The sequence below is a fragment of the Oncorhynchus tshawytscha genome, linkage group LG10 (assembly GCF_018296145.1).
Source record: "Oncorhynchus tshawytscha isolate Ot180627B linkage group LG10, Otsh_v2.0, whole genome shotgun sequence".
Taxonomy (NCBI): domain Eukaryota; kingdom Metazoa; phylum Chordata; class Actinopteri; order Salmoniformes; family Salmonidae; genus Oncorhynchus; species Oncorhynchus tshawytscha.
In genome coordinates this window covers 70,685,230-70,709,671 of record NC_056438.1, presented here as the reverse complement: position 1 = coordinate 70,709,671, position 24,442 = coordinate 70,685,230, and the positions used below count along the sequence as shown (strand labels likewise).

At 46.8% G+C, this 24,442-nt stretch overlaps 3 protein-coding genes across 4 annotated transcripts; 1 reads left to right on the top strand and 2 right to left on the bottom strand.

The window, feature by feature from the left end:
- Positions 1-1,363: 1,363 nt before the first annotated feature.
- On the bottom strand, positions 1,364-7,356 carry LOC112260829 (ubiquitin-conjugating enzyme E2 R1). Of its 2 annotated transcripts, none has more exons than XM_024436188.2 (5): positions 6,282-7,356; positions 5,830-5,916; positions 5,533-5,645; positions 2,795-2,923; positions 1,364-2,446 (listed from the first exon to the last, which is right to left on the bottom strand). In XM_024436188.2, the coding sequence occupies exons 1-5, from the start codon at positions 6,465-6,467 to the stop codon at positions 2,233-2,235; spliced, it is 729 nt and encodes a 242-aa protein (XP_024291956.1). In that variant the 5' UTR covers positions 6,468-7,356; the 3' UTR covers positions 1,364-2,232. The 2 variants fall into 2 exon arrangements, with proteins under 2 accessions (XP_024291956.1, XP_024291957.1); XM_024436189.2 differs by having other exon boundaries at positions 5,548-5,645.
- Positions 7,357-7,523: 167 nt separating this feature from the next.
- LOC112260828 (cactin) lies at positions 7,524-13,635 on the top strand. The gene is made up of 10 exons (XM_024436187.2): positions 7,524-7,962; positions 8,716-9,379; positions 9,520-9,615; positions 9,734-9,879; positions 10,053-10,215; positions 11,463-11,577; positions 11,849-12,041; positions 12,148-12,261; positions 12,367-12,698; positions 12,802-13,635. The coding sequence occupies exons 1-10, from the start codon at positions 7,673-7,675 to the stop codon at positions 13,290-13,292; spliced, it is 2,604 nt and encodes an 867-aa protein (XP_024291955.1). The 5' UTR covers positions 7,524-7,672; the 3' UTR covers positions 13,293-13,635.
- A 1,879-nt stretch (positions 13,636-15,514) lies between these two features.
- LOC112260827 (semaphorin-4E) lies at positions 15,515-24,016 on the bottom strand. The gene is made up of 15 exons (XM_042328974.1): positions 23,715-24,016; positions 21,547-21,927; positions 21,125-21,270; positions 20,101-20,160; positions 19,877-19,975; positions 19,676-19,775; positions 19,206-19,316; positions 18,871-19,022; positions 18,566-18,741; positions 18,088-18,244; positions 17,656-17,878; positions 17,455-17,570; positions 17,183-17,346; positions 17,006-17,058; positions 15,515-16,927 (listed from the first exon to the last, which is right to left on the bottom strand). Exons 2-15 carry the CDS (start codon positions 21,653-21,655, stop codon positions 16,251-16,253), a joined length of 2,343 nt encoding a protein of 780 aa, XP_042184908.1. The 5' UTR covers positions 21,656-21,927; positions 23,715-24,016; the 3' UTR covers positions 15,515-16,250.
- Positions 24,017-24,442: the final 426 nt, after the last annotated feature.

Below are 24,442 nucleotides of genomic sequence, written 5' to 3'. Positions count from 1 at the left end.
GTTCTTCCACACCGATGTCGACAAACCATTTTTGTTTGGACCTTGCTTTGTGCACAGGGACATTGTCATGCTGAAACAGGAAAGGGCGTTCCCCAAACTGTTGCCACAAAGTTGGAAGCACAGAATCATCTAGAATGTCATTGTATGATGTAGCGCTAAGATTTCCCTTCACTGGAACTAAGGGTCCTAGCCCGAACCAGGAAACTTAGCCCGAGACCACTATTCCTCATCCACCAAACTTTACAGTTGACACTATGCATTCGGGCAGGTAGCATTCTCCTGGCATCTGCAAACCAGAATCGTCTGTCAGATTGCCAGATGGTGAAGCGCGATTCATCACTCCAGAGAACACGTTTTCACTGCTCCAGAGTACAATGGCGGCGAGCTTCACACCACTCCAGCCGAAGCTTGGCTTTTGCGCATAATCTTAGGCTTGTGTGTGGCTGCTCGGCCATGAAAACCCATTTCATGAAGCTCCCAACGAAGAGTTATTGTGCTGACGTTGCTTCCAGAGGCAGTTTGGAACTTGGTAGTGAGTGTTGTAACCGAGGACAGGTGATTGTTATGCGCTTCAGCACTCGGCTGTCCCGTTCTGTGAGCTTGTGTGGACTACGACTTCGCGGCTGAGCCGTTGTTGCTCCTAGACAGTTCCAGTTCACAATAACAGCACTTACAGTTGACCAGGGCAGCTCTAGCAGGGCAGAAATGTGACAAATTGACTTGTTGGAAAGGTGGCATCCTATGACGGTGCCAAGTTGAAAGTTACTGAGCTCTTCAGTAAGGCCATTCTACTGCCAGTGTTTGTCTATGAAAATTGCATGGCTGTGTGCTCGATTTTATACACTTGTCAGCAACAGGCGTGGCTGAAATAGCCAAATGCACCAATTTGAAGGAGTGTCCACATACTTTTGTATATATAGTATATCTCTGAAGCCCACCAGGAAAGAGACCACTTTATCTTAAAAATTCTCTATTTTTTTCTCATTCGTAAATATCCTGAGAGTTAAAGTTAAATTAAGCCAAATTAGAATAAATGCAACATCCAATATTGCTGATTAACACACGCAAACACATCTCTACTTGGAGATTCATGATAGCACCCTCCACTTGCACACACAAAAGTAAAAACAAAAGTGGCAGCCATTTTCTTTCCCCAATCCCCGAGGCTTGCTGACTGATACTGCCACAACATATTTTCAACAGAGATACACAATCTTCCTACAGAAAACCACAAAGATCGACTCTACGACCCAAGGACATTTTAAATCATTCTCTAACAAAGACTACTGGCATAATTCTCAATGAAAGGAGAATAAAAACAGGAAACAGCAAATCATTACGCTAATCCCATAAAGCACCCCCCATACAGTTGCTGGGCTACACCAAAGACTTGTCTCTGGCTCCATCATCCTTTGCAGAGGAGAACCTTGAGGAGAAAGGTATGGGTCTCAGAGAATTCTGTCCAGATGCAGGAGAACCAGTTGCCACGACAACATTACATTGAGTGCTTTAGAATCACTCACTCCACTCTCAAACAGAAAAACACCTGACATGTACGGCTAGGCCAGCGAAATGTTGTTGAAACGCTGCTAAAACATTCAAACTGGGTTTGGCCCGCAGCTCAAGTGCATCCTGGGGTCCACCAGTCATTGGTGTCTCCATGATCACAAAAGTATTTTTTTTCTAAATTCAATCAAACCAGTATTCCGGCATGTATGATTGTGTACAAGATGTCTGACATGCAGAAACACCATGTTGACAGTCAGTTTTCCCCTTGCACAAAAATGTAAGGGAGGAGTGAAGCCAGACAGAACCTCATCTTGGAGATACACAAGTTCTGCTGTAAGTTCAGTGGCGTGTCGCTCACATAGACACCATGACAGGTGAAGCCTTCAGTCGCCTGTTCAGGCAAAACACTTTCTGACTCTAGGTGTGAGTGAACTAGGAGGCGGCCAACTCATGTGCCTGATTTACCAAGTGGTTACACCTGGTTTTCCCAGATAGTCAAACAGGGTCATAAGGTAGCATGTCGAGTTTAGTTTCATTTTAGTCGATACTTCCTGCAAATAACAGGTGCAGACTTTGCACAGATGACAGTGTGCTTGGATTCTGAGGATAGAAAAAGTGAGAGGTTTAAAATATGTGAAGTAGTCCTTCCTGAAAAGTCTCTCCTACGGGAGGAGAGTTCAGGGAACGCACGCGTCAGCCATCCAGGTTCCCAGGTAGGACGTGTCACGACTCCTCTGTCCCAGAGTCGTCTTCATCATAGCAGCAGTCGTCCTCGTCTTCGTCCTCCAGATCCTCGTCGTCATAGTAATCGTCGTAGAAGAGGTCGGAGCCCTCGTCGGGGGGTGGGGCGCGTGTGCGGACACAGTATTCGGCCAGTGTTGTGGGGACCTTCACCCCGTCGCGCTCCGCTTCAGCCTTAGTGGCCAATACCTGCTTCCTGAGACACACACAGAGATGGAGGAGCTGAATAAGTGTGTGTGCTGTACTCTCTGTCCTTGTGCATATGTTTACCGACCTGATTATCTTGCTGTACTCTGTCCTTGTGCATATGTTTACCGACCTGATTATCTCGCTGTACTCTGTCCTTGTGCATATGTTTACCGACTTGATTATCTCGGCGTAATCTGTCCTTGTACATATGTTTACCGACTTGATTATCTTGGTGTACTCTGTCCTTGTACATATGTTTACCGACTTGATTATCTCGGCGTAATCTGGCCTTGTGCATATGTTTACCGGCTTGATTATCTCGGCGTACTCTGTCCTTGTGCATATGTTTACCGACCTGATTATCTCGCTGTACTCTCTGTCCTTGCTGTCCCTCCACTTGCGGTACATGACAGAGGCGTCCACGTTGGCAGGCGAGGAGGTGTTGGGCTCGTTCAGCAGAGAGATGACACTCAGAAGGATGGTCCTACAGAATACACAAACCGGGTTGGGTTTCAGAAAGTAGCACAAGGCTTTGTCTATCAGAGTTAGCTGGTTGGCTCATAGATCCTGCTTTGTGGGATGCAGGCTAGGATATTTCTGCAAAGTAAGACTTCTGAAATGTGTCAACCTGTCGATATCAACCTAAAACAGCGCTGATAAAAATAAGACCTACAAATTACCTCGACTAACCTGTACCCCTGCACATTGACTCAGTACCGGTACCCCTGTATATAGCCTCATCATTGTCATTTTGTGTTACTAAATAAACTAAAGTCAAAAATAATTTGTAAAGTAAATATTTTCTTAAAACTGCATTGTTGGTTAATGGCTAGTAAGTAAGCATTTCACAGGAAGGTCTACACCGGCGCATGTGTCAAATGAAATATGGATTTGATTTACTACTTCTAATTTAAGAACTCACATAAATAAATGTTTGTCAACTTGACTTATAGTAAACGTGTAACTGGGTAAAACAGTGTAACAGGAGTGCTTGTCCTCTGATAGGCTAGGTGGACGTTTCACCACACTGCTTATAACAAATTACATTTCTCTGATCTGCATAGGTCCTACAGGTTGACTTGGGGTTTGGCTAGTATTATTCCTATTCACTTCCAGGAAGTCACGGAGAGGTTCAATATGTCATGTTATCTGGGTATGCGTGACACAGCACAACAGGAGAGAGAGCAAGAAGGGGAGATGAGCGTGAGCGAAGGGGGAGAGAGAGAGCGAGAAGGGGAGGAGAGAGACGAGAGAGAGACGGGGAGACGAGAGAGAGAGACGGGGAGACGAGACGGGGAGACGAGAGAGAGACGGGGAGACGAGAGAGGGACGGGGAGACGAGAGAGGGACGGGGAGACGAGAGAGGGACGGGGAGACGAGAGAGGGACGGGGAGACGAGAGAGGGACGGGGAGACGAGAGAGGGACGGGGAGACGAGAGAGGGACGGGGAGACGAGAGAGGGACGGGGAGACGAGAGAGGGACGGGGAGACGAGAGAGGGGGACGGGGAGACGAGAGAGAGGGACGGGGAGACGAGGTAGGGACGGGGAGACGAGAGAGAGAGACGGGGAGATGAGAGAGAGAGACGGGGAGACGAGAGAGAGAGACGGGGAGACGAGAGAGAGAGGGAGACGAGAGAGAGAGAGAGACGGGGAGACGAGAGAGAGAGAGAGACGGGGAGACGAGAGAGAGAGGGAGACGGGGAGAGAGAGAGAGAGAGACGGGGAGACGAGAGAGAGAGAGACGGGGAGACGAGAGAGACGGGGAGCCGAGAGAGAGAGAGACGGGGAGCCGAGAGAGAGAGAGACGGGGAGACGAGAGAGAGAGAGACGGGGAGACGAGAGAGACGGGAAGACGAGAGAGAGAGAGACGGGGAGACGAGAGAGACGGGGAAGACGAGAGAGAGAGAGACGGGGAGACGAGAGAGAGAGAGACGGGGAGACGAGAGAGAGAGGGACGGGGAGACGAGAGAGAGAGGGACGGGGAGACGAGAGAGAGAGGGACGGGGAGACGAGAGAGAGAGACGGGGAGACGAGAGAGAGAGACGGGGAGACGAGAGAGAGAGAGAGACGGGGAGACGAGAGAGAGACGGGGAGACGAGAGAGAGACGGGGAGACGAGAGAGAGACGGGGAGACGGGGAGACGAGAGAGAGAGACGGGGAGACGAGAGAGAGAGGGAGACGAGAGAGAGAGAGAGACGGGGAGACGAGAGAGAGAGAGACGGGGAGACGAGAGAGACGGGGAGCCGAGAGAGAGAGAGACGGGGAGCCGAGAGAGAGAGAGACGGGGAGACGAGAGAGAGAGGGAGACGAGAGAGAGAGAGAGACGGGGAGACGAGAGAGACGGGGAGCCGAGAGAGAGAGAGACGGGGAGCCGAGAGAGAGAGAGACGGGGAGCCGAGAGAGAGAGAGAGACGGGGAGACGAGAGACGGGAAGACGAGAGAGAGAGAGACGGGGAGACGAGAGAGAGAGAGACGGGGAGACGAGAGAGAGAGAGACGGGGAGACGAGAGAGAGAGGGACGGGGAGACGAGAGAGAGAGGGACGGGGAGACGAGAGAGAGAGGGACGGGGAGACGAGAGAGAGAGGGACGGGGAGACGAGAGAGAGAGGGACGGGGAGACGAGAGAGAGAGGGACGGGGAGACGAGAGAGAGAGGGACGGGGAGACGAGAGAGAGAGGGACGGGGAGACGAGAGAGAGAGGGACGGGGAGACGAGAGAGAGAGGGACGGGGAGACGAGAGAGAGAGGGACGGGGAGACGAGAGAGAGACGGGGAGACGAGAGAGAGACGGGGAGACGAGAGAGAGACGGGGAGACGAGAGAGAGAGAGAGACGGGGAGACGAGAGAGAGAGAGAGACGGGGAGACGAGAGAGAGAGGGACGGGGAGAGAGAGAGAGAGAGACGGGGAGACGAGAGAGAGAGAGACGGGGAGACGAGAGAGACGGGGAGCCGAGAGAGAGAGAGACGGGGAGCCGAGAGAGAGAGAGACGGGGAGACGAGAGAGAGAGACGGGGAGACGAGAGAGAGAGACGGGGAGACGAGAGAGAGGGACGGGGAGACGAGAGAGAGAGACGGGGAGACGAGAGAACATACTGAGAGGGCGTGTACCTGACGTTCTGGGTAGGGTTCCACCTCTCAGAGGGCAGCTCCCCACTCTGAGGGTCATCAACTGGAGGGTGCAGAATGGATATACATACGTCCCCATTCTAAGGGAGAAGCTCAAATTAACATACACAAACACTGTACTTATGCCCACAAATGACAGGTGTGACTAGGATTAAGCCACCTATAGAGAGCAATAAAAATTCAGATTAGGACCATGACATTTGTTTGAAAATGAATTACCTTAAGTTTGACTATTTTTCTAGAATTGGGTCAGTGATCCCTTACCTCATAGATGTTGGGGTGCCACATCTTGGTGAGGAAACGGAAGGCAGGTGGCGAGTAGGGGTAGTCAACGGGGAACTTGATACGAGCCTGTGGGACACATGGAGAGAAAGTCATATATCAACATATGTCAGCAATATGTCCTAACATGCGTCTGTGGGACCTAACCCGATTCAATGGTAAACCTGATGTTGCAACCCGGTGTTGAGTAGAACATATCCGAGAACAACAACAGCCTGACCCAGAAATAGGTTTGACAGTGTCACTGTAGGCTGGAAGTACAGCAATAGAAAACAGATGCGATGTTAAGTTTACGGGCCTACTACTAACGGAATCCAACCATGTAGTTGACCATAGCGCATGTTGGCTAACTAGCTAACAAAACAAGCTAGGATTAGTGTATCTAAGACAGTTAGCAAAACAAGTGAATTTAGTTAGCTATACCTCGGCCTTACCTTGAAATAGCCCCCTTCATAGTGAGTGTTAGGAGGTCCAAAAATTGCCACTTCCCAATTGTAGAGATCTGCTTCATCGACCAATGTTATTTTGAAGCCTTCGACTGGCTCCTCTTGAAGGCTCTTCATTTCTAGCATTAATGCTTTTTGTGAGCTTGCTACGTGAACAGGACCATGTTGCGCCATGGCAAGATAGCAATATTAACTAGTTGGCTAACGTTTGGCGGAGAACGTCGTCGTTTACAACACAGCTAGCAACCTAGCGAGCCAGCTGATCCAGCAAAACTAAAAACGTTTTCTTTGTTGCGATTTCCTCGATGCGCACAATGGCTAGTTAGTTAACCTCTCTTTTGATTCAAGTAGATTGATTTGTTTTGAAATCGCGCAATATCTGTTATCTAGCTAGTTATCAGTATCAAATAACTCGTAAAAAAAACCTCATACTAAAAACAATGTGTTGGTATTTTAGTAACTAACTAGGCTCGCCGACCTAGCTAAGCCGTGAAGCAAGCTAGTTAGCACAAGCTGTTAGCTATTGGTCCAGTGACAATGAATATATATTTTTTAAATGTTACTTTGAAACTGATAGTTATACAACAAATCGTTATGGACCAGCTAAAGACGATACAAACATAAATAAATAAAAATCCCCAACGATGTGTTCCTGCTGGCTATAAATGAGGAGAGTTGAAAGCAGCCTCCTCTCCTCTCAAAACAGTCAATAAGATTGTAGTACCCTCTGGGAAATGTAGTTCCGATGTTACCATTAGCATAAAATTCTCATGTCAGCGGTGCAAAAAGTATCCATTGTAATCACCATGTTTATTGTAAAACTATTTCAATGAATTGAGAATAGCATGTTTTTTATTACTTGTTTTTGTTCGGGTGGGTTTTAAGAACTACACAATACATTTCTGGAATTACAGCCAACTCTCCTCATCACACGTACAACATCACGGACCTTGTTTTGCCTTTTCGATGCCAATTTATGTGGAACCTAAAACATGCCTAGACGACATACCTATAGATGGGGTGTAGTGGTCAGATTTCATTAATCATGATAAAATACTTGGGAAAGGCACATTGACGTTCTATGCCACCATTCTCTCAAATTATCAATCAGATTATAATATGACGTTCACAAACTGCGCCGGGGCTCAATGCAAGTCCCAACGGTTGGCTTTAAATATGCATGAGAATTAAAATAACAAATGCGAACAAAATCAATACAAAAGTTAGTATGTGATGGGATCCCTTCGTGTTTTTGAAGTTAATATTTAGGTTTGTAATCGTCCTAACGATTCTTGATTGTTCTTGCGAACAAAAATCATTATACAGCTCCGATTTACGCGACGTAGAACGGACCACAACGTTTTGGAAACACATTTGCCATGGGTCCGAAAAAGTATCATCGGTCCCGTTCTGGCTCTCGTATTCGGAACCGAAACAGGTCCAAAATAAGTAGATCACGATCACCCGAAGAGAAAAGATGCCGGAGTCGGTCCGTGGGTCGGAACCAAAATCCCCAGAGAATTGCGCGTTCTGAGAGCGGAAGCTCGGACAGCAGTGGTGGATCTGCGGGGCGACAATGGCCGCCTAGCAGAGGCCATCCCGGGTCGAGAAGCGACTCAGACAGCGACCAGAGACGTAAACTGAAGGGCAAGTCAAAAGACCGATCCAGGTAAACATGACAGGTTAAGTTATATTAAGTAAAAATGCGCAGTGCGTGTATTCTACATGGCCAAAGGTATGTGGACTCCCCTTCAAATGAGTGGATTCGGCTATTTTATCCACACGCGTTGTTGACAGGCGTATAAAATCGAACACACAGCCATACAATCTCCATAGACAAACACTCAGTGACTTTCAATGTGGCACCGTGGTAAGATTCCACCTTTCCAACAAGTTAGTTCATCAAATTTGTGCCCTGCTAGAACTGCCCCGGTCAACTGCCTTTGGAAGCAACGTCAGCACAAGAACTCTTCGTTGGGAGCTTCATGAAATAGGTTTCCATGGCCGAGCAGCCGCACACAAGCCTAAGACCATGCGCAATGACAAGCTTCGGCTGGAGTGGTGTGAAGCTCGCTGCCATTGGACTCTGGAGCAGTGGAAACGCGTTCTCCTGAGTAATGAATCATGCTTCACCATCTAGCAGTCTGACGAATGAATCTGGGTTTGGCAGATGCATAGTGCCAACTATAAAGTTTGGTGGAGGAGGAATAATGGTCTGGGGCTGTTTTTCATGGTTCGGGGTAGGCCCCTTATTTCTAGTGAAGGGAAATCTTAATGCTACAGCACACAATGACATTGTAGACAATATTGTGCTTCCAACTTTGCATGTTTTACTAGCGCATAACAGTGCAGCAAAATGTCAAACAAGTACAATATTAATCAAGAAATCACATGTCTGCAACTACATTTTTCTATCCATCAGCTCTGACTCAGATGATCCAAAGGAGAGGAAGGAAAGAGAGAAAAAGAAAGGCAGAAGAGAAGACAAAGGAGAGAAGAGGGGCTGCAGCCAGTCCCAGTCCGATTTAGGGTCCAGTGTAAACCGGAAGAGAGTGAAGGATGGGGGGAGCATTGACCGGGAGAGGAGATGGCAGAGGAGTGCAGACAGAGGGAGCAGAAGCCCTAGCAGAGAGAGGGAACGACAGATCAGGGAGAGGATGAAAAGCAGAGAGAGGGACCCAAGCCGAGGTGAGGAGAGTAGTCAAGACAGAGAGAGAAGCAGCCGGAGGAGTGAAAACCGCGGGAGGAGAGAGGGAAGCAGCGGTAGGGACAAAGATAGGAAAAGACGTCGCTCTGGCTCCTCTGACTCGTCTAAGAGCTCTGGGTCGGAGGGCGGGGCCTGTGGAGGCAGCCCGGGGTCTGGAGAGGCCGGGCCCTCGGCCCGAGATGAGAAGAAGAACCAGAGAGAGATGCTGAAGGCCCTGGAGACCCCAGAGGAGAAGAGGGCCAGACGACTGGCCAAGAAGGAGGCCAAGGAGAGGAAGAAGAGGGAGAAGATGGGCTGGAGTGAGGAGTACATGGGCTATACCAATGCAGACAACCCCTTTGGAGACAACAACCTGCTGGGCACCTTCAAATGGCAGAAGGTAAGAGAGGGAGACGAGAGTGGGCACTTGAGAAATGGATGTATGTGGGACTATCAACACCCTCCTTTTAGCAGTACAGTGGTTACATCTGACCAGGCTCTGAATAATCTGTGTTTCTGTGGTGGTGGTGGTGTGGTCAGGCTCTAGACAGGAAGGGCATTGGCCATCTGGGTGAGAAGGACCTGAAAGACAGAAACAAACGCATCCAGGAGGAGAATCGTAGAGAACTGCAGAAGGTATGCTTCTATGCAAAAACGAGCTGATGTGTGTTTAATAGGTTCAGGAATGTATGTGCTTATGGAGAATGCAATGCAAGAGCAGGAACTGTGTATAAGTGTGTCTGTCTGTGTTTAGGTGAAGCAGCTGCGACTGGAGAGGGAGAGAGAGAAGGCCATGAGAGAGACGGAGCTAGAGATGCTGCAGAGAGAGAAGGAGGCAGAGCATTTCAAAACCTGGGCAGAACAAGAGGATAACTTCCACCTGCACCAGGCCAAGCTACGGTGAGTGGTGACACCTTCATTACCGTCCCCCTGTAACCCTAACCCTCAACCTCACATGGTTCCATATACTCACTTGAAAACAGCCTGGTACATAAACAACATCTCACTGCTCTGGTGTTTGCTGATGTGGATTTGTGTGCAGACCTCTAACTAATAGATGTTTGTGTGTTTAGGTCTAAGATCCGTATCCGTGACGGCCGTGCTAAGCCCATAGACCTGTTGGCTAAGTACATCAGTGCTGAGGATGACGACCTGGCTGTGGAGATGCACGAACCTTACACCTTCCTCAATGGACTCACCGTCACTGACATGGACGACCTGCTTGAAGACATCAAGGTGTGTGTGTCAGGGTTTCCGTTAGACGGTAAATTCCGACATTTGGTAAAATAAGAAAAGTGGATAAATAAAATTGTTACTGGCCAAATTGTAAAAAAACACACAAAAAACATCCATTGTGAAAAAATGCTTTTATTTATTGATTGATGGAAATACCGGTGGATATTCTCCAACTTCTAAGGCAAACAAATATACTTCATAATAAATCCTCAAGCTGCTGGGACATTAGTGTAGGGTGTGTGCCAACTATTCACATCAGTTAAAATGTTTCAATCACTAGGCAGCCAACTGTCTATAGTAGGAAACAGAGTAGTTATCAATAAGCCACGTATATCACATGACGTGAGTCACGACCCCAAGATAGGTCCAATGATAATAACATAATTTATTATCATCCAGTAGAACTGTAAAGAGAGATATCGTTTGGTCTCTGGATACAAGCACTTTCATAAATGCATGGCGCGGGCCTCGTTTCACTGGAGCGTTGTAAAATAAGATTTCTATCAATGAACCAGCCTTAATGAATTTATTTACTTATGAAATGTGATTGTCCAACATTAGTTTTATACCTTCCTCCTTTTGTGGCCTCTTTCCCCTGTTGTGGTGCTGAATGGCAGTGGGAGTGGGGCAGACCGGCCCTGGTGTTCCTCCAACACCTCTCCCCAGTTGTTATTTATTAGGCCTATTTCAAATTAAAAGTTCAATTAGAGAGGCCTAGATTGTATTTGTAAAACAGCTGTTTTTTTTCTTTATTAATAAAAATGTTCATACAAATAGCCTATAGGACAGGTCGTTCGCAAATGATTATATTTAAGTACTGTGTAGGTGACTTGTTCTAGGCTAAATGTCTTTTTCATCTTAAAAAAATATATATTAATTTCTGATTTCTAGAAGGGGTAAAGATGCAATGGAAAATGTTTTGCTTTTCAATAAAACCTGTCATTTTGGTATAAGAACATTGTTATATATATTTTTTTACAACTTTACAGGCTCATTTCTATTCTGTTAAGATGAATTGGGTGGACGCTCTGATGCGTCACACAGACAACGCATTAGGATGTCTGGTAAATACCGGTACATGTTTTGCCTGTCAGGTTGTCCGGCACCACATTTTCCTAACTGAAACCCTGGTGTGTGTGTTTGTTCAATGTTCTTAGAACTGTTTCTATCAATTGTGGTTTGTAGCGGAAGAGAGAGACTGTGTGACATGTCTGTGTGTGACGTGTGTGTGTGCTTTTTCCCTGTAGGTGTACATGGAGCTGGAGCAGGGCAAGAATGTGGACTACTGGAGGGACATGACCACCATCACAGAGGATGAGATCAGCAAGCTCCGGAAACTGGAGGCATCTGGAAAAGGCCCAGGTACAGCAGCACCACCACCTCCGATAGGCCAAACTACAGTAACATCTCAGTAGCGCTCTCTCTCATTGGCCCATATTCTGTCTTGGCATTCCACCATCAACCTCTATCCTCTGTGCCTACACCTAGGCATTTCTCCCCTTGTCACTCTCTCCTAAGATGTGTCCAAAATGGTCCCCTGGTCAAAAGGTACTCTATGGGGAATATGGGGCCATTTCCTGCGCAGCCCCAGTCTGATGTTTTCTGGGTAGTTGACTGTCTCCCTCGTCCCCAGGTGACCGTCGTGATGGCATTAACACGTCAGTGAGCACCGATGTTCAGATAGTGTTTAAGGGAAAGACCTACAGCCAGCTCCAGGCGCTGAACCTCAACATGGAGACTAAGATCCGAGCTGGGGGATCCAACCTGGACATAGGCTACTGGGAGAGTCTGATGCAGCAAGTCCGGGTCTACATGGGCCGAGCACGGTGAGGACCGGTGTGTGTGGGTATGCACACTTACCCTACCGGTCTCTGGCATTTCTGTGTGTGTGTGTGTGTGTGTGTGTGTTAACCATCCCTATCTATGTTATAGGTTGAGAGAGAGGCACCAGGATGTGTTGCGTCAGAAGCTGTTCAAGCTGAAACAGGAACAGGGAGTGGAGAGTGTGCCTCTCTTCCCCATTATCAAAGAGGAGGAAGAGGATGTGTGAGTACACATGGGCAGACACACACACACACACCTTCAACCTCTTTCTTTACATGCTCATGTACACAAGGTTTGACCTTTGCCTCCTCTGTTTCTTCTCCACAGGCCCGAGAAAGAAGACCCTCCCTCAAAGGAGCCTGGCGCCGCCTCTTCCTCCCCTTCCGCCAATCAGAAGAGCGCTACAGAGAAGGATGACCAAGTGGCAGGCCCATCCACAGAGGGAGATGGTGAGAAGGAGGGAGAGGAGAAGGGTGAGGTGGTAGAGGCAGTTCTGACCGAGGAGGATTTGATCCAGCAGAGCCAGGCAGAGTATGACTCTGGCCGCTACAGTCCCACCCTGCTGCTGCCCTCAGAGCTACCGCTGGACACACACACCATCACACCTGACGAAGACACACAAAAACTACACCTCTCACGCACACAGCTCGCCGTCACAGGTAAGTGGCTTTGCATCAACACACCCATACACACACACACAGAAACACTCAGACATCTCTACCTATCGTCATATTCATCTCTCTGTCTCCTCTTGTTCTCCAGGTGATGCCAATGAGAATGCGGAGGATGAGTTTGTGCGTCGTGCCAAACAGGGCATGGGCGGGGACGAGGCTCAGTTTAGCGTGGAGCTTCCCCTAACGGGCAAGATGTACCTGTGGGCCGACAAATACCGTCCCCGGAAACCCCGCTTCTTCAACAGGGTCCACACAGGCTTTGAGTGGAACAAATATAACCAGACGCATTACGACTTCGACAACCCTCCGCCTAAGATCGTCCAGGGCTACAAGTTCAACATCTTCTACCCGGACCTGATCAACAAACGTTCCACGCCGCAGTACTTCCTAGAACCCAGTCCTGACAACAAGGACTTTGGGGTTCTGCGGTTCCACGCGGGCCCGCCATACGAGGACATTGCCTTTAAGATCGTGAACCGCGAGTGGGAGTACTCTCACCGTCATGGGTTCCGCTGTCAGTTCGCCAATGGGATTTTCCAGCTGTGGTTCCACTTCAAGAGGTACCGCTACAGGAGATAGAACTGGCTAACTGTCCAACACCAACCCAGACTGGGAACCTCAGACTGTCAGGTTTTAACCATAGATATGCTATGTTAATGTACTGTGTATCTGTTGTGTTTTTATTGGTTGTCTTAGTGTTAACCTTTCTCTTTGTTATCACTACGGCAACCCAGACCATTCCGTTGTCACAAAGAATGGTTTCCATTTGTTTGATCAGCTACTGCTTTTCAATGTACAGTTGAATTTGGAAGTTTACATATACCTTAGCCAAATACATTTAAACTCAGTTTTTCACAATTCCTGACATTTAATCATCCTAGTAAAAATTCCCTGTCTTAGGTCAGTTAGGATTACCACTTTATTTTAAGAATGTGAATTGTCAGAATAATAGTAGAGAATTATTTATTTCAGCTTTTATTTCTTTCATCACATTCCCAGTGGGTCAGAAGGTTACATACCCTCAGTTAGTATTTGGTAGCATTGACTTTAAATTGTTTAACTTGGGTCAAATGTTTCAGGTAGCCTTCCACAAGCTTCCTATAATAAGTTGGGTGAATTTTGGCCCATTCCTCCTGACAGAGCTGGTGTAACTGAGTCAGGTTTGTAGGCCTCCTTGCTTGCACACGCTTTTTCAGTTCTGCCCGCACATTTTCTATGGGATTGAGGTCAGGGCTTTGTGATGGCCACTACAATACCTTGACTTTGTTGTCCTTAAGCCATTTTGCCTCAACTTTGGAAGTATGCTTGGGGTCATTGTCCATTTGGAAGACCCATTTGCAACCAAGCTTAACTTCCTGACTGATGTCTTGAGATGTTCAATATATCCACATCATTTTCCTTCTTTCCTCATGAAGCCATCTATTTTGTGAAGTGCACCAGTCCCTCCTGCAGCAAAGCACATACCACAACATGATGCTGCCACCCCCGTGCTTCACTGTTGGGATGGTGTTCTTCGGCTTGCAAGCCTCCCCCTTTTCTCTCCAAACATAACAATGGTCATTATGGCCAAACAGTTCTATTTTTGTTTCATCAGACCAGAGGACATTTCTCCAAAAAGTACGATCTTTGTCGCCATGTGCAGTTGCAAACTGTAGTCTGGCTTTTTTATGGCGGTTTTGGAGAAGTGGCTTCTTCCTTGCTGAGCGGCCTTTCAGGTTATGAGGCTATAGATACTTTTGTACCTGTTTCCTCCAGCATCTTCACAAGGTCCTTTGCTGTTGTTCTGGGATTGATTTGCACTTTTTGCACCGGAGTACGTTCATCTCTAGGAGACAGAACGCGTCTCCTTCCTGAGTGGTATGACGGCTGCGTGGTCCCATGGTGTTTATACTTGCGTACTATTGTTTGTACAGATGAACGTGGTACCTTCAGGCGTTTGGAAATTGCTCCCAAGGATGAATCAGACTTGTGGAGGTCTATAATTATTATTTTTTTTGTGTGATTTCTTTTGATTTTCCCATGATGTCAAGCAAAGAGGCACTGAGTTTGATGGTAGGCCTTGAAATACATCCACAGCTACACCTCCAATTGACTCATATGATGTCAATTAGCCTATCAGAAGCTTCTAAGGCCATGACATTGTTTTCTGGAATTTTCCTACCTGTGTATGTAAACTTCTGACCCACTGGAATTGTGATACAGTGAATAAGTGGAAAAATGACTTGTCATGCACAAAGTGATGTCCTTAACTGCCTTGCCAAAACTGTAGTTTGTTAACAAGAAATTTGTTGAGTTTTAATGACTCCAACCTAAGTGTATATGAACTTCTGACTTCAACTGTACCTGTCTCTGAAATGACATATTAAAGATTATTTTCCTAGCTGGCTTCCATTTGATGCAATCAGAGCTGTGAGAGGTAAAACTGTCTAATAAATCATATTCAATTAAAGAAACATCTTAACTTACATTTTCCTCAGTGGCATTAAGTATGCCTCAGTCAGGATGTCAACAACTGACTAAAGTATCTCCTTTACCATTGGCTACGGCCAGGATTCCATCTGTAATCTCATTCACCATAAACTCTGCATATGTTTTCTCAATCGAAGATTTGGCCACTATAGCGCTGAACTTCAGCGATACAGATTGAATCCATCCCTAACTGTAACGCTGACCTATCCACAGCTGTTTCATTTAAGACTAATTAACCCCCAATGTTAGCAAGTCCACTCCTGCCCCAGGTGGAAACCTGTCAAGCCTATTGGCTATTCTATATACACACACATTTGTGACACCAAAAACAATGAAAGTAGAAAGAGTTTTAATAAAGACAACACTGACACAATACAGTTAACAGGATCCTGAGAAGGCACGTGGTTAGAAATGGCACGAGAGAGAGGGACCACCTAACAAAACATTCTGGAATAAAGTGGATGATTCACTGAGAAAAATAAGATAGTAAAACATTGTCATATCAATCCTATTAATTTAATTAGGATAATTCCTACCTATCCTTGTAGTTCTCTCTCAGTGCTTGTTAGAGGTGGGTGTTGGATACCGGCAGAGATGGTTGTTCATTTGAGTGGGTCACAAGTTTCTAATGCTTTAGGTGCTCGTAAATCTAAGCAAAGTTTGATAACCAGTCCCCTCCACCACAGTTCAACTTGACCAATCCAGCACTAGAGCAGGAAAAGCTGGGTCTGATTGGCTGGTAACAGAATCATAGGGTGTGTTCCTCTGCTCCCGCGTTGCTGACGCCTACCAGATCTTACAACGCTCGGATAGGTATTTAACATATCAGCTAACCATATGTTATAGCAATCTGTCAGTCAATGACACAGTCAATGATGTCACGTCAGCAGAATGCAACCATAGTTTCACAAACAATACAGTTCTCCTCCAACCGCTTTGTACAAAATATTACAGGTGTGTTGGTCCGATCTAGTCACAGTTTATCTGCTGCGTACTGTTCAGTCCCGTTGAATACTGACTGCATACAGTCAAAAAATAAAGCAAACTGAAATACCATTGGCCGTAAGATCATATCTCTGATTCATCGTCAATGAACTGCAATGAGGGGAAAGTAACTCTGGCTTCCCCCTCCCCCTCCTCACCCCCTCCTAATGCCACCTCCCCAGTAGAGTGGTTGTTATTACTGGTGCAGTTTCCTTCTCCAGACACCAGGGCCTTGCTCTCCGCCTCCACAGGCTCCGAGACCTCTAGGTGGGCCACGGCAATGTGAGCAGCCCCCTCCTCTGGGGCACCTTGGTTCTGCCCTCTCCCTGCTCCTATCACTCTCCCACAGGGCCCAGGCAGGGGCAGATGTCCCTTGTACAGGTTCCACCCCAGCAGGACAGCCAGCAGAATTGCTAGGAAGGCCACTGACACCTGCAGCGCTGCCAGGGAAGGGCCCTCGGTCCGGGCTTCAGGTCTGAGTGAGAGCCCTTCAAGACCTACTCTAAGCTGGTACTCAGCCACGGTGGTGGTGTACTTCCCGCTGTGGGAATGCTCCAAGGACAGACAGCGGTAGCGGCCAGTGTCAGAGGCAGAGGCGTTGAGGATAAGGAGGCTGTCTCGGAGGATCTGGTTGCGGGGCGAGGAGGGCAGGGGCAGGGAGTCTTTCACCCAGTGGGTCTCTGCCAGGTTGGAAGTGGGGGGGCACTGGAGCTTCACGTTGCCACCCAGCCACATGGTCTGATTAACAGTCTTCACAGGGTCTGGAAGAGAATGTATTGGTTAGAAAACACACAGACAGACACACACAGAACAGATAGAATAGACACACATACACTCACCTGAGGCGGGGCAGAGAGAGAAGTCTCCAACCCATAAACTTTGGATCAGTTCACTGAGACAGAAACGGGAAGGTGTTCAGGGACAGAGTTAACCAACAGTACATCAGATCTCTGTTCTTCTACATGGGTTAAAAGTAATCAAAGGAAAAAGTACCATTGGTTTATGCAGCACCATACCTGTCTGTGTTAGCTGTAGACAGGGAGATACACTGGGCTGTAGTTCTGTCCCAGACACAGTAAGGGTCTCTGGCCAGGACACAGTCCACACAGGTGCGAGAACGACCACAGCTACTAAACGGCATCTGAACAGCACCGTACTCAGAGCCTGCGTACAGCTGACCCTACACACACACACACACACACACACACACACACACACGTTACACTGCCATACATACTGTACAGCAGATTTCAGCTGCCGACAGACAAGAAATAGAGCTTTACGTTACCGTTGTGTTGGAGAAACGGAGGACTTTGATTGGCTCACGGGGCTGGAAGAGCTGCACTTCCTCGATGATGAACATCTCCTTATCGTAGCTAAGCGCTTTCAACACGCTGCCACCCTCTGAGACACGAAACACACATCAGTGCTGATACTGTATGTGGGCAACTAAGCCATACACAGCGGTTCAGAGTGATTAAACACACACCTGTGCCTATGAACATGACATGGTATTTCTTCCCGTCCAGGGCCTGTGTTCTGTGTACTATGATGCGTGTGAAGGCAGTGCCTCTCCTGACCAGCAAGGGGCGCTCTCCCATGGGCAGAACAGCCTGGTCCATGAGGGGCCGGTCTCTAATGAACTGCAGGGTCCGGTCTGGCAGGTCCAGACTTTGACTGATTCCCTGGTTACGAGCCTCGTCATCTATACACTGGAAAGGGGAGTGGGAGAGGAGGGAGGGTTTATTCAATCCTGGAAGAACGTACAACTTTAATCAGGAAACTTTCAAGGTTAGGTTGGTCTGTTGAAAATCTATAGATAATCTGAAGGGATAGACTGTGAATAAAAATCATAATGAAAGAAATGTTACAGGAAGAGAGAGAGAGAGAAGACAAAAGGAAAAGAGTCAGTCTGACTCACAGCTCCAGGTCTGGGGGAGGGCACGGCACCACTGTACATCACCCACTTCACAAAGGACGTTTCCACGGTTACTGGGGTCTTGTACTTCCCCTCGGAGAACACCCTGCCGATGTCCAACACCCTGTATGCACACACTGCAGAGAGGTCCACCCTGTCCCTGGAATACAACCACACAGAGCATTAGAGACACACACTGCAGAGAGGTCCACCCTGTCCCTGGAATACAACCACACAGAGCATTAGAGACACACACTGCAGAGAGGTCCACCCTGTCCCTGGAATACAACCACACAGAGCATTAGAGACACACACTGCAGAGAGGTCCACCCTGTCCCTGGAATACAACCACACAGAGCATTAGACACACACACTGCAGAGAGGTCCACACACACAAACTAAAACAGTCAGGTTCATCTGTCGTGGTGCTCACATAAGCAAAACACACACACTCATACACACACTTCAGAGTTCAACTTACGACTGTGATGTGAATACAGCATAGAACACACAGCTTCTCCAGTCTCCCTCCTCACACCAGCGGTAGGTGTCCTGTATGATGTAGGGTAGCTGGGATTCCAGAACAGGACAGTCCACACGGGCCTTTAGAAACGTCGTCCACTTCTTCTGCAGTGTCCTCTGGCCCCCAAGGTCCCCCTGAGACACAGAGACAGAGATTTACATGAAGCTGCCATTAGACAATAAGGGTATATCTTCATAGAATACAAGCACTCAAAGACCCCTTAAGGAGAGAAGTCATTCTCAATGCCACCGTGGGACACACACCTTGCAGACACGTGCTACGCGGGACACCACCAGTTTACTGTAGAAGTCGTACTCCACAGCGGTCTCAGTGAAGAACAGGTAGACCTTGTCATCATCACCCGTTAAGCTGTTCCTACTCTCTGGCATCTGGGCCATGGAGATGAAGTTGGGCTCTGACAAAGACAAATGTAGTAGACATCAACCTAAAGACTTCAGCCTGTTCTAGGATCTGTTTGTGCTTATGCTTCCATTATAAGAGTTGGCAAGACGGCACAGACAGATCTGGGACCAGGCTATAAAGACTTAACCTCTTGTTGAAAAACAAAGAAAAGGGAGTTGAAAGAAGACTGTCTTACCGTGTAGCCAGGAGCTCTTGAACTCAGTGCGTATGGAGGAGGGAGAGCTGCGCATCACCACAGGCTCAGAACCCAGGAAGTTCATTGATGTGGCTGAATAGAGGGTTTTGTCTAGAAGAGATATAGCTCTGGTCAAAAACATACTTTTTGTAGCAGGTTGGGAGAACTTATGCAGCAGGTAAGAAGAATTCACATAGCAGGTTTGAGGAGAAGGTTAAGTTTAGGAAAAGGGTTTGGGTTAGCTAACAAAGTGAGAACACTTTTAACGTCAAATTGACAAAAGCTGTATCCCATCTAGACATGACCTGAGCACAGGTCCTCACCTGAGAGCATTGTGGGTCTAGAGGGTTCAACTCAAACAAGCCATCAGATCAGGAATATCAGACCTGCATCACTTAACCTAGCCTTTTCTGACTTTAAGGAGATTGATATTCCCAGATTCCTGACAGAATTCCGGAGTAGTTACTCACCGATCATGATGGAAGAGAATCTCTGGAATGGATCGAAGGGACACTTCCCTTTGCCATCCTCTGCCTTGTTTTCCAGAGTCAACTCTCCGTCTTTGTACGACTGAAACGACAGAGATGAGCGGTACACTTGTGAATGATATCTACTATTACAGGTTATGACTGGAGTTGATCATAAGGAGTGTTGTGTTTCCATTGACTCACCATGTAGTCACACTCTGGGTTGAAGGCCTTGGTCCCACACACATACATCCTACCATCCTCCATCGTATGCAGGACCCTGATGTAATTCTGACACTCTATCTGCAACACAGTATCTACTTATTTAGCTATCTGCATAGAATGCACATATGTATATAGAAATGAAACGGGAAAGCACCATGAAATGTGCAGAGAAAGCATCAGTTCACTGACTGGTCTGGACCGACCTGATTTTTCCCTTTGGAGCTGCACTCCTTCTGCTGCTTCTCTGTCACTTTCCAACTTACCTGAAAAAGACATGGGAGATAAAGTTGGAAAATTAACACTTTACGAGAGGTATTGACATGTTGAATGCACCGAGCTGTCTGTTTGAACTACTGGTGCACTCGGACACCCATGCATACCCCACAAGAAGTCTCTTCACAGTCCCCAAGTCCAGAACAGACTATGAGAGGCTCACAGTACTACATAGAGCCATGACTACATGGAACTCTATTCCACATCAAGTAACTGACGCAAGCAGTAAAATTACATTTAAAAAACAGATAAAAATACACCTTATAGAACAGCTGTGACTGTGAAGCCACACACACATAGGCACAGCCACATTTATACACACACACACACACACACACACACACACACACACACACACACACACACACATAGATTTTGTACTGTAGATATATGGTAGTGGCGGAGTAGGGGCCTGAGGGCACACAGCGTGTTGTGAAATCTGTGACTGTATTGTAATGTTTTTAAAAGTGTTTAAACTGTCAGAGTATGTTATTGTTAGACACTGGGGCTCCTATGGAAAGGAGAAGGGCCACAATCTGGTACAAGTCAAAAGGACAGCCGTGGGTTGGGGAGGAGTGAGGAATTTGGGTCGAGGTCAGGTCAGATGAAGTGAGGAAGAACAGATATCACTAAAGTTCTGTCTAGCAACAGAGATGCATTGGCTGTTCAGATGTTTATCAGGAGACTCAGCATAGGAGGAAGGGTTAAATACCAATGCTCGTGTGAATGTCTTGGTCTTATGCAGCTGTGTGACCCATTGGGTGAATAAACTTGGTTTGAGATTTTCTAATCGTCCAAGAGTTTTTACTCTTCATTTAGAACCCAACACCAGGAAGAGTCGCTGCTGCAAAGGCATGTTGAACATGAGACATGAGTCTTCCAGGACATCATTTCATAGCTGTCAGTGTAAGTGCCAAAGCAATCTGTTAAACTGTAATACTTCAGTGTTCTTACAGAGGACTTCTTGTTGGAGATGTTGTTGATGTCCAGGGCGTAGATGTTCTCCCTGGCTCCCAGCAGCAACAGACCCAGGTCCTCTCTCAGCAGCATGGTGGAGTAGTTCCACACACCCTCTTCACCGAACATACGACCATTCTCTCCTAGTACAGCAGAATGAGTGACATTGAATGATACAGGAAGTCGTACAGAGTGACACCAATAGTTACTCACAAAGACACCTGCAGTTACACCGGATGATAGTTATGCAAACTATTTTTTGACACATATGACAGTTACATAAACCTTCCCCTAATCCAAATGACCCCTGGTTGTGGCTGTAGGCAGTAATATAATACGTACATATATTCACAAACAGTATAGACAGAAGCAGTGAATAAATATTGATGGACACACTTAAATGCAAGAGCAGTACTTACTATGATAGGGTACAGTTTTACGCGGAACGCAGTCCAGTGGCGAATGGGCGTCCAGCGTCAGAGCGAGAGGGAGGAGCCAAAAGAAACTTACGACCACTAGAGGATACATGGCTTATTCCTTGTCAAAATGTAATTTAGTTCCTTAAATGGCTCTTAAAAGGAAATCCAGTCCAGTCTGTGTTAAATCCAGTTCAGTTTGTGTTAAATCCAGTCCGGTAGAGAGAAGGCAGGAGGCACTCATAGACCCAGGCTACGTGTTAAGCCTACTTTGTGTTCAGAGGATAGATGGCTGTGTGATTGAGCCAGTCTCCAGCACAGGCTTCTGATCTCTCTACAGGCCTCTGTCAGCAGGGAGTCCATGGTAAGATGGATGGCACGGACCTGAGAGAGAGAGAGAGAGAGAGAGAGAGAGAGAGAGAGAGAGAGAGAGAGAGAGAGAGAGAGAGAGAGAGAGAGAGAGAGAGAGAGAGAGAGAGAGAGAGAGAGGGAGAGAGAGAAAGAGAGAGAGAGGGGGTCTATGGTAAGATGGATGGCACAGACCTGAGAGAGAGCGAGGGGGGGTCTATGGTAAGATGGATAGCATGGGGAAAAGGCACAGGCACTGGCCCGCTAACTGCTTTGGCCCATCTGAGAGAGAGAGAGAGGGGAGGGTCTATGGTAAGATGGATAGCATGGGGAAAAGGCACAGGCACTGGCCCGCTGACTGCTTTGGCCCATCTGAGAGAGAGAGAGCAAGAGAGAAAGCGAGAGAAACACTGGAGAGGGGGGACATATTTTGAGGGAGAGAAAGAAAGAGAAGAGCTAGAGAAAGGTATGGTTAAAGAGCGTGATGTGAGCTACGGTCTGCGCAGCAGTAACTCTGTCACAGCCATAGTGATGGTAATGTGAGGGCATGAAAGGCTTTCAGTGGGGTGCAGGAGTGTCAACTTCAACTCGTCTGGACCTAACAAAACCACACAAAAAGAGATCCTCACAGAATACCAAATCCTGTGTAGACAGGGGAAATAGCGGTACAAATTGTGAAAAACACATATTGTTCAGTTCACACAAATAGTCTTGTTTTAATAACACAATTGATTCCATTCAAAATCCTATTTTCCCTAACCTCTAAACCGAACATAATCTTTAACCCTCAACTCTAATTCTAACCCTAAATCCCTTAGAAATAGCCTTTTTCCTTGTAGAGGGTGGAAAAATGTCCACCGTTGGTCAAATGTTGGTTTGTGTGCTACTGTTGTTGGGACTTCTGGTCCCCACACGTGTAGTTAAACATGTCCACACACACAAATACAACTAACCCAGGTCTACCATCACAAGAACATAGGCAGTTGTAAAAATCTTGTTCTGTAAATGTTGCAAGTCAATCCTTTTGAGGATCGGATTCCCCACTACGATGGGTGTGTCCAGGAGTGTCATTAGTCAGAGTGCTGGTTGTGTAGCAGATTAGTCACAGCATGTCACATAATGCATGTCACAGATGTTTCACATATCTACCCCTGAGGCAAGAGGCTCCATTGGTTAACACATCTGCACATGCTGCGGCTACACCAATGGCATTCATATTTAGACACATCTCTAATAAGAGACATGTCTGTTTGCATGTCTGTGAGTGGTGCAACTGCAGAAAAAAACCTTCCTGTGTAGTTTAATGCATTTCTTTGTCCAAATAGTTGATACCCTGACATATTGACAAACTTCAGCAGTGAATGGTGTAACGTTGTGGACTGTGTCACATCCGGCCGTGATTGGGAGTCCCATAGGGCCGAGCACAAATGGCCCGAGCGTCGGCCAGGTTTGTCCGTGATTGTAAATAATAATTTGTTCTTACTGGCTTGCCTAGTTAAATAAAAGTTGCATTTAAAACACATTTCAAAAACAAATTATTATAAAATGTCATACCTAATACCTCTACTGTTGGCAAAAAAGTTAAAGTAATAAACTATTGCGTAACTCAAAACAGGAAACAGCTACTCTACTTCTGTCCCCTATCAGTCACCTGTCTGGTGCATATGGGCAGAAATAAATGCACGCAGTAGTTTAGCATTTGTGAGAGTTTATAATTTGTTCACACGTATCAAGGCTCAAATTCATTATGCCCACTATACATTTATGACAAATGTAACAAAAATATACCTTAAAAAAAGATATTAATCAGAGACTAAACCTACCTTTAAAGGCGAAAGGTGTTCTTTCTCGAGTCTGCACAAGAAACTGCCCAGGTCTGGTTGCTCTTTGGTTCAAACACAGTACAAACCCACAGCCAAGCGCTTTCCACAAAGAGGCAGTGGCTAAACGGCTGTCCTTGTTCCCCCTTCTGTCTCTGTCGGATCCGTTGAAAGGGACTGTTGTTGTCGGATATATTGTTGGGAAAAGTTAAGGCGCTCAGATCCCGCGGTGAAGGACCTGAATAGATACCGCTGCTGCTATGGCTCCGTCAGCATGCCAGATTATTCTCTCTGATTGAGCAACCTGGTCTCTGAGCATTTCGTATTATTCTGTACATATATTCAGAGCAATTCATTTTAGTATAATATGTTACATTTCATATGGTATGTATTAATTTGTGGATGTCCATCACCCATTTTGTATATTATGCTATGAATTACAATTTCGTTTATATGTTACTATTTGCAAAATGTACAATATGTAGCAAATTTGTAAAACGTGCTTTAAAACTGGTGGGAGGAGCTATAGGAGGATGGGCTCATTGTAATGGCTGGAATAGAAGACATTGAATGGAGTCAAAGGTGGATTCCATATGTATGATGTTTGAGGTACCGTTCCATTTATTACATTTGAAACATTACAATAAGCTCGTCCTCCAATAGCTCCTCTCACCAGCCTCCACTGTGCAAAACATGTGATATGTTGGCTAGGGGTTAGGGTTAAGGTTAGG

Coding starts and splice junctions, on each gene's coding strand:
- LOC112260829 (XM_024436188.2), bottom strand. CDS start 6,467: ATGGCGCAACATGGTCCTGTTCACGTAGCAAGCTCACAAAAAGCATTA. Junction 5,917..6,281: donor ATGAAGGGGGCTATTTCAAG/GTAAGGCCGAGG, acceptor TGTGTCCCACAG/GCTCGTATCAAGTTCCCCGT. Junction 5,646..5,829: donor GGCACCCCAACATCTATGAG/GTAAGGGATCAC, acceptor CTTCTCCCTTAG/AATGGGGACGTATGTATATC.
- LOC112260828 (XM_024436187.2), top strand. CDS start 7,673: ATGGGTCCGAAAAAGTATCATCGGTCCCGTTCTGGCTCTCGTATTCGG. Junction 9,880..10,052: donor CTGCACCAGGCCAAGCTACG/GTGAGTGGTGAC, acceptor TTGTGTGTTTAG/GTCTAAGATCCGTATCCGTG. Junction 12,262..12,366: donor AAAGAGGAGGAAGAGGATGT/GTGAGTACACAT, acceptor TCTTCTCCACAG/GCCCGAGAAAGAAGACCCTC.
- LOC112260827 (XM_042328974.1), bottom strand. CDS start 21,655: ATGTATCCTCTAGTGGTCGTAAGTTTCTTTTGGCTCCTCCCTCTCGCT. Junction 18,245..18,565: donor GCTGTATTCACATCACAGTC/GTAAGTTGAACT, acceptor GTTGTATTCCAG/GGACAGGGTGGACCTCTCTG. Junction 17,879..18,087: donor CCTCCCCCAGACCTGGAGCT/GTGAGTCAGACT, acceptor TCCCCTTTCCAG/TGTATAGATGACGAGGCTCG.